This window comes from Loa loa, assembly GCF_000183805.2.
Source record: "Loa loa unplaced genomic scaffold supercont3.58, whole genome shotgun sequence".
Taxonomy (NCBI): domain Eukaryota; kingdom Metazoa; phylum Nematoda; class Chromadorea; order Rhabditida; family Onchocercidae; genus Loa; species Loa loa.
In genome coordinates, this window is record NW_018108238.1 from 67,105 (window position 1) to 76,288 (window position 9,184).

The 9,184-nt window shown below is 34.1% G+C and overlaps 2 protein-coding genes across 2 annotated transcripts; both read right to left on the reverse strand.

Annotated features, from left to right (window-relative positions):
* Window positions 1-4,021: 4,021 nt before the first annotated feature.
* LOAG_10062 (hypothetical protein) lies at window positions 4,022-5,000 on the reverse strand. The gene is made up of 2 exons (XM_020448075.1): window positions 4,846-5,000; window positions 4,022-4,416 (listed from the first exon to the last, which is right to left on the reverse strand). The coding sequence occupies exons 1-2, from the start codon at window positions 4,929-4,931 to the stop codon at window positions 4,218-4,220; spliced, it is 285 nt and encodes a 94-aa protein (XP_020301749.1). The 5' UTR covers window positions 4,932-5,000; the 3' UTR covers window positions 4,022-4,217.
* Window positions 5,001-7,580: 2,580 nt separating this feature from the next.
* On the reverse strand, window positions 7,581-7,826 carry LOAG_10064 (hypothetical protein; the record flags this gene model as incomplete). The annotated part of the gene is made up of 1 exon (XM_003145590.2): window positions 7,581-7,826. One exon carries the CDS (start codon window positions 7,824-7,826, stop codon window positions 7,581-7,583), a length of 246 nt encoding a protein of 81 aa, XP_003145638.2.
* Between the last annotated feature and the right edge of the window lie 1,358 nt (window positions 7,827-9,184).

Genomic DNA, 9,184 nt, shown 5'->3' on the forward strand with positions numbered 1-9,184 from the left:
CTGGGTATGTCTATCAAGCACTAGGTATTGTTGTGAAAAATTATTCCTTTCCTTTATCGAGTCGTTTAGATTTGGAAGGTTTAGCCTTGAGTTAAGATCAAGCAGAACTTTAATTAAAGGCTTACCTTGTGAAGACGTCGAATATACGTTATGAGGACGCAGAGTAAAATTTACCGCTTTATTGATATAATACAGGATTGATCAGAAGGATTATTGAAGAATAACGAGTAGAAATCGCTTGCCCGTGAGTCAAAGGCTGTTATAAGAATACTATAGAAGAGCACTAGTCCAGACCAAACCCTTTTACAAAAAAGGGATATATATATATAAAGAAGTAGGAGTGGTTTACATAAAACGTTAGAGGGTATTCCTTTAGATACAAAGGAAACGGTAAAAATGTGTATTTCCGTTAGACAAAGATAACAAAGAAACGTATAGGAGATAATTTTGAGGAATGTGATTTGGTGAATAATGCAGTGATGAATCATTAGAAATGTTCTAAGCATTTAATGTATGATAAATTCTCTCGGTTTTTCCGACAGGTATTGGCATATTCTGGTTGTGTTAATAACTGTTTAAAGCAAGTTTATCTTATTCCGACATCAATTTTTCATATCGAATCCGATTCCATTCCCATTTCCATATCCATCTTGCCATTAACAATCTCTACCTATGTCTGAAAAGGATAAAACCAGATTTCATAAAACAAATCAAGGAATAAATCTTTTTTTTTTGAATTACTGAAGGTGTGAGAAAATAAATACGCAAAATGGCTAATTGTTAAGCCCGTAAGGATACCTACAAAGATGGAGGCGAACAAATAAGTAGGTTCTTTTAAGTCATTTCTTACAGACATACGAACTTTCGACTTTCAAAAACTTATCGAAATGCAATTTGAAATTCGAAAAGAAAGAAACCCTTTGTTAAGGAATAGATTAACCTCAAGTTTGACCTTGTTTTGAAAGCTAACCAGTCCACAGAATAAATGTGAAATTGCTTATTTGCGAATTCAACGTGTTAGGAAGGATTGGCGAAGCATTCATTCACTTGAAACACAACTCTTACTTCTCCATTTAATTTCCATTAACTGAAATTCATCCATTGTGATATCTGTAAAATATTCCTTATAATGACGCTACAAGTGAAGTTTCGAAGCAAATTGATGGTTTTTAAATTCTTTTTTGATCCTGACATCTTTTACTTTCAAAGTATTCTGTACCTTATATCATGAATTCCTTTGCTAAGCTGGATTAATTAGGAACCTAAGAGAAAGTATTTTTAAACTTCGCTTTCATGTTTCGTGTTAATAAAAATGAATAGGTAACAGTGAGCCGGCGAAGTGCTTCTATTTCCACGATAATAGAAAATGACAAGGATTACTGTGGGACTAATTGAACATCAGTAAAATGATTACTGTAAGAGAGAATAAGGATTTAAGTTCTTTTTTCCTGCTATATGGATACCAGTAATTTTAATTTTACTTTCTTGAAAAAAAACTTATAAAGGGAGATGATTCATTCAGAAATTGGATAAAATCAAGATATCAAATAAGCCTGTATCAAACGACAAGCTGAAACAGGAGTATGAAGCAAGTCATTACTTAATCCTACCAATATTTCTTTAATGTAAAGTATTCCCCTCTGAATAATAAAAGCTTACCAATTTCGAGATTTTTTAGAAGTTCTTGAAAATGCTGCTCGTTTCTCCGTTTTACGGTGATTTCATAAAACCTTCCTTTTTTTTTTACTTTTCCAACCCAACTGTCACTACGTTTCGAGTACATCGGCTGATTTTAGAGTGGCAAAGGTTATGATTTAATTCCTGAAGAGTGCTACTTTTATCATGTCTTTTCAGCACTTCCCATTAAAAGCTTCATTATTGGAAACTTCAAAAATGGCACTTAATATTGGTAAGTGACTCTTATTTTACAAATTGTAGCTCCATCACTGTCATTTTAGTCTCCACCAAATGATTTTTAACAATTTATCCAATCAATGTTTTCCACCGTTCACTTTAAAATTTGAAGAAAAATGAGCGAGAAGGCTAAATTTTCACCGTTCGATTGCTCAATTTCAAAATCGATCATGTAATGGGAAAGTGAAATAAAGGAACCAGAGAGTTTAAAGTTTCATTGATAAATTACAATCAGTCCGTTGTTGTAAACCTTTCTTAATGCTTGGGAAGGGCAGTTTGTATATTGCAGTAATGATAACGCAGGATAGCACATTGTGTTCTCAGAAATGTTCAAGGAACGACATGGTTAATATGGTAAGTGGCATCTTTCACACATTTGAAATATGTAACCGTCTTTTAAATTTTGCAAATTTTCAGTTCAATTCCACATGTAGGTTTCAAATGTAAGTGGTGAAATTGTAGTATAGCATGTTGCCAACGCCATTGTCGAAAACGAAGTGCAACAAAGCAATAGAAACTTCAGCAGGTAGGAACATGAAGAAAATTAAACTTTTCCTGTTTTTTGATTTTCCTGTTTTATTGGATTTTTCTAATTAACATCTTAAAAATTAGTGAAAGTCATCAGGACATAATTGCCGAGTATAGTTTATTTGTAGAAAAATCAAAAATTCAACCTGTTGCTTTGTAAATGATGATGAACTTCATTTGATGATGAAGTTTGCAAAACAAATATTTTCGTCCAAAAATCTCTCAAGCAGTAGAAATAAGCCAAGTGGACTTTGTTTGTTTGACAACAATACTTGCCAGATACGAAGCAGCTTTTCTTCATTGTTCCAATACATATTGCATCACGTAGTATGTAGGCATTCAACATCCATTCGTTTAGATACAAGATAATCTTTCGAAGTAAGGCAAGAATGAGCTGTTAGACAAAAATTTTCGGGACTATTTTTAGGATAGTGCTTACTTTTTGGCATATACCTGATCACAGGTACATACCAAACAGTATACCAAAAAGTATGTACAACAGTACTCAATCTTTTTGTTTTTGACAGGAGAGAAAGTGGAAGTTTTATAAGGCACAATTTTGCCGCCGTTTTTATGGATTCGGTAAACGGTATAAAAACGGATATGGTCCTCATCATAACAGAAACATTAAGATGGACATTTCAAAATATTATTCATCATGAGAAAGTGTCAAATACATTTCCAAGCTAGAATTAGAAGTTTTTACGACTTACTCAAAATTCCCAACACTTGCGAATTAATGAGATATTCTAATTAAGTCATCTTTACCTCATACTTACGCTTTGTACAACTATTGAGGTTGTTGGAATTTATTTTCCTTAATGCACCTTTTATTCTTCGAAGTTTCAAAAAATTTTATGTAATAATTAATTTAAGGATTTGCCGACATTGGTCATTTTCGACAATTAAAAAAAATATAATGAAGAAGCAAAAAGACTCTATGAGTTCGATGAATTTGATGATTCGCTGCCATCATGAACGTCATTTTTTGATTGTTCTTGTAGAATAATTACGATTGATTTAAGACGCTTCTTATTTCTCTATTTTCCTTTCTTTTCTTTCTTCGTTTCCCTTCCAACTTTTGTTATTTGTGGTTTGTAAATTAAATTATGAGTAATAAAAATGATGCCTGTAGTAGTTGCATCATAATTTAATGGTTTGTTTAGTAATTGCATCATAATTTAATGGTTTCTTTACGTATATGCAGTAACGCAATTACGTTAGAAGAGTCAGTGAATATACAGCATTTTTTGAAACCCTTAGTTAAAGTCATATACTACATTTATGTTAGGAAACAAAAGCAATCTGGCATGCAGTGTTATCGGAAATGATAACACACGATTAATATCAAAGTAGCGGGGCATATGCTCCGAAAGTTTCAAAAGTAGATCGAGAAGATAATACAACATATATTGACCTTCTAGAGTTATAATCAAATCAGCGTTACTTTTAAATGACAAAGACCATGGGTAAGCCAATGTTTTTGGCCCATTGAATCTTCAGAATTAGATAAATTGAATAACGTGCTATAGATTATTAAGGTCTAGCTGCATTTGAACTGATGGCTGGTTTGAGAAAAGTTTTATCATAACTTCTGCACAAATCAGTATCATCTGTGTTCATATTTCACCAGCTTTGTTATATTTTTAACACATTAATTCATAACAAATTGTGACAATGGCTCCAGAAAAAAATGTAGCACCTGCGTGGTTCAGGGAATCTGGAGGATCATACAGTTCTGGGTTGGAGCCATTCTTATGTGATGGAGAACGATTTTAACCCTCTTTCCACAAAGGCAAGTAAAATAATGGTTGCGACAGGTCGTGATGTCTCAATATTCTCGGATGTAAAATATTTAGCCAAATATGTTGCAGCAATTGTTCGGTAGGTTCACGTTCGAAGCGTTTCATATAACTGGGTGGTGAAATTTCCTTGGCTCGTAAATTACGTAACATTGCCATTGACTCATCTAACCTGCAAAATTCTCCTCATTTGGTTGGATAAAACCTCAGATTTACTTTCAGCATAGTGCTTCTGTTGCTCGGAATTATTGTAGTCAATAGCTGCTTAAGATAAGTGTGAGTGGAGATTTGCAGTCAGCAGAATAAAACGCGCAGATGTCTGAGCAGATATCTGATGGGGATATGTTAGGGCCCTGGAAAATTAGGGTGTCACATTTTCGGAAAGGTTGATAATGCGTTCAAAGAGAATTACTAATTAGTTCACAATATTTCATCATGCAGTCCTGGAAATTGTAGCTACTGGAAGAATGTTAACAAAATGTGATATTCTTATTGGTTTTAAGCATTATGTGTTCTACGCATAAAGGGGTGAAGGAACGCCAAGGATATGATACTCTGAACTACATTGGAAATACGATAACAATAAACAATTAAATCGAACCCTTCGTTGAATCGCCAATTGAGTGTGTGAACGAATTGTACATCGAAAGCAACGACGAGAAAGAGTAATGTGAATGTTAGGCGCATTAGGATCGTGAAGTAACGCGCTATTGCTGTTGACGTGACTTTCTGATTTCAGCAGTATTATCTGTAATTCATTCCAGATAATAGGTTGATACATTAACTCGTAGTGGTATACTATTCATCTATTTGGTCAACACCGTTGCTAGTTTATCCACTCCAATCACCACTTATTTATAAAGCAAGTACTTAGAGCAAATACTTAGCTGGCGGGTCCATTGAGCGACTTGAAGTGTCAAGAAAATTTGGTCAAACTCTTACTATTGTAAAATTACTTATTTGCTTCATAGTTTACGCTTGTTACATAAGTAGCGTAGATGATATACACAAAATATTTGATGATCTGAACCATTCTGCGATACAGGGACACGGCTTTTTCGCTAATGAGAAAGATACGTTTACTTTTCTGAGATATTATAAGGGATTCGGTGATTACAACAAAAATGAAAGCAGTAAAATCAACAAGAAGAAGAATGCAATGAAGTCGATTTGTTCATACTAAGCGATGGAAAAAATTGTGTCCATTTGAATAGAGGAAACGATACTTCTAGAAAAGGTACTTGCCTTCCCCCCTCTCAATCACTGCATGCTATTCGCCTGAGATTTTTTTGGTACGGACAATATCATTCTTCTTAATTTAAGTACTTTTTCTTGAGTATCCAAGATTTTTGAATGCATATCTATTCACTGGCACATGAGGAAATATCGGTTTTTCTGCTTAGATCGGCAAGTTGTCACATACGTCAGTACAGCAATTGTCATCGTCCCGCCAAAGTAGCTTTCTGCCTGAACTTCCTGCTAAAATTATGGTGGAAAGTAATTTTAAACTTGTGACAATTTCAAAAAAAAAATTTTTCGAGAAAAAAAGGCTAAGAAAATACCGGGGTTAAGAAAAAGGTTAAGAAAACAGATTTTTCAGAATTATTTATCATCACCCTCAACAAAAAGTTCGTCTTCTTACTCATAAACCTATCCGTTTACTACTATTTCAACATATTGTACGTGAATTATTAGCAGATTTCAGAATACCTTATCAACTCCACTTTCTGGAAAATGATACTGATTGTTGTGATCATTCTTCCTATCTTTTTTCAACAGATAAACACTGGAATTTTTAAATACCCGAATCTCGAGGTAAAAGACAACAGAACCTACATAGTAATGGACCACATGCTGTATGCTACTGTATAGTAGGCGAATGACTTGGATGATAAGTTCATCTCTACATCAGTTAATTTATTTTAGTTGAAATTCAATCATTTTTTACATAGTTTTCGCCGAAGCTAAGTTTTTTTTGCAAGAAAAAGAAAAGCATTTGCTATAAATCTAAACCTGGTACTTTCGAATCTACCTGGTACTTTCGAATCTAGAATTAATAGAAATTAACTCGAAAACGACGTAGGCCATATAGACTGCATCAAAACAATTAGGAGTGTTAGCTGAACAAAAAAAAAGGTAAAAAAGGCACACCTGCCAATTGTCAATTCATTTAATAGATGGAGAAGTGAGACCGCTTGAAGCAGGCAGGTGAAAACGTCACCTCTTGTCATTTCCAGCTCATAACGATGGATATTACCATTAGACAAAAAATGAAAAATTGTAACAGTTAATGTTTTGATAGCTAATATTATCTGTAACTAATCTCTTCGCGATTTCCTGAGAATGTGGTACCACTGTGCGCCTCGAGTAATTCCTGGAGGTTAGCACCTTACTAATTTTCTGCCACTATATTTTCATTAAACAAATCTACAATTCCTGATTGCTGCTGCTTTTAACATTTTAAGTTGAAATATTTGAAGACGAAAACTATGCGCAATTAGGTGAATAGTGCGACAGTGGAGAGAGAATTGAACGAACAAGATGGAGCGGGACAACTTGCAACAAAGGAGTCAAAGATTGTAGGATGGAATGTAATAGTGTTTCAACCTGGAGCAAAATCACATGAATAAGTGAATACGAAAGAGTTACATCGGTGAATGCAGTCGGGAGAACAATATTTTCAATCTTTCGAGCTTTTTTGAGAGCAAGGATGAAATAACTTCGGTTATAGACTGTTAAGATATTTTCTTTAACCTATATATGGTCGACAAGTTCACACATGGACTTTTAAGGATTTTTGATCAAAGTTGTCTCAGGGAAAGTTTCAAGGTTGAACGAACTTTTGTAACATTGAAGAAATAAGTGGTAGTTGTCGAGGAACTCATGAAGCACATACTCATTTTAAGATTTGAAATGTTCATCTAAAAATCAGTAAAAGCAGTGGGCGATGAAATTAGAATTTCCAGAGTACTAGGGAGAGAGCTATCTACAATTCACAGATGCATCATCATCCGCTTCATGAATCGTCGCTAACTGGGCAGGATTCACTCATATACGATTTCATCTGATTATTTCAATGAGCACTTTGTAAGTAAAATACATGCCTTTAGTTATAGTAGGAAGCTTTTGGGATAGTGAAAACCACAAAATAAGATAAATTGGTATGGATTAATAATCGTGTTACTTTTGGTGTATGAAAACTTGAGTTACAAGTTTTTCATCAGCACAGAAAGAAGCTACGCGAAAAATTTAAGTAAACATTGTCATCCCGCCTTTTATCTAAAAATAGATTTAAAATGGAAAATGATGATTATATGGAACAAGACTTAGAGCAGATTATTCAAGTAATGCCCAAGCTTCCGAAACAATACCAGAAATTTTACTTAAACCACTTATGACCACATGGGAGTTGTTCTTGCGATTCGGCCGCGTAATATGTGTAGAGTCATTCGGCGTAAAAGATATCACTACAGTTTTTGTGCTGAAAAGAAAACTGTCAGGCAATTCATAAGCAATTAGAAAAATAGCCGGCCGAATCGCAAGAACATCTGCCATGTGGTCGTAAGTGATCACAAAGCTCATCACCGGTAAAAGGGATCGGATGTTCATGGAGAACTGCAACTGTGACCTTGTAAATAAGAAATAAGAAGCAAGTGAAACTAGAGATCTTTTTGAAAGAATATTGAAAGAAAAAGGTAGCTGTGGACTAAATACCATACTAAATCACTTTCGAAAAATTGCTGTTATAGTAAGAAACGATTCTTTTTGCGATTATAGGAGCAAACAGAAATCCTTCAAATTAAATCGTTTTAAATTCTTCAGGCGAAAAGATTTCACCTTATCTCTTTAATTTCAGCACGAATAATCTTTGTGTTTTTTCAACAAGTTTCATTATATGACTTTTTTATCATAACAATGGTCTGAGTTACTGTTGATCGACTTCTCACTTGTGAAATCCGTTTGGTGGAGTTGAATGAAAGAAAAAAAAAAACAAACAAACAACACGTCAGTTAATCCATGTCTGCTCCATATCATGAACAATTGAATTTGATGTCCGAAAGTTAACAAACAGACTTATCATTTGAAACTTAAGAGGAAAGAACTCCATTACCTCAAAAATAAATATAAATTACTTAACATGTCTACGTTGGAAGATGACACATGTTGTATCATTTTTCCATGGTATGCTGATCATATCATTGTGTGTTATTTTATAGTTGATATGAGAACTGCAAATGTGATCGAAAATCATAATCAGAATGTCAAGCATAATCAAACCGTCTCCACTTAACATCAAATGATCGCTCACACCATTTATCCAGCTTGTATTTGAAAATAGCAAGGGCACAGTAAGTATTAGGCACACAATACCATCGTTGAATAAAACAAATTTGAAAGTATGATGGATATGCAAAGTGGAGTTTCTTAAATAGTAATAACAATTAAACTTCTACGTCAGAACCACCCCTAGAAATATTGCCGTAAGTCATCCTTGCTGCAATCATCAGCAAGCGGAAATAGCGTTAATCGATAGAAGTTTGTCGGCTCATATGCAAAAATTTGAAATTAGAGAAGCAGTAGCAGCAACAAACAACAATAAAATGACATCAGTTGTAAAATAAAGTACCCATCATTTCCCGACGTAGTCACAAATGTCCTGAATAGCGTGACTGCTCTGCTGCCTCCTCTTAACTCTCAGTTAACCACCCATCCATTTCATCGAGATTCTGAGTAAATTCATTCCTCCAAAGATATCCGGGATTGCTTCCTGTATAGAGTGAGTTCCAGAAACTGATGCAATTCTACACCGATACTACTGTCATTACCACGGTGACAATATCTTCAGCTTCCTCGCTGAACACAAAAAAGGGCACGCTATATATATATATATATATATATATATATATATATATATATATATATATATATATATATATATA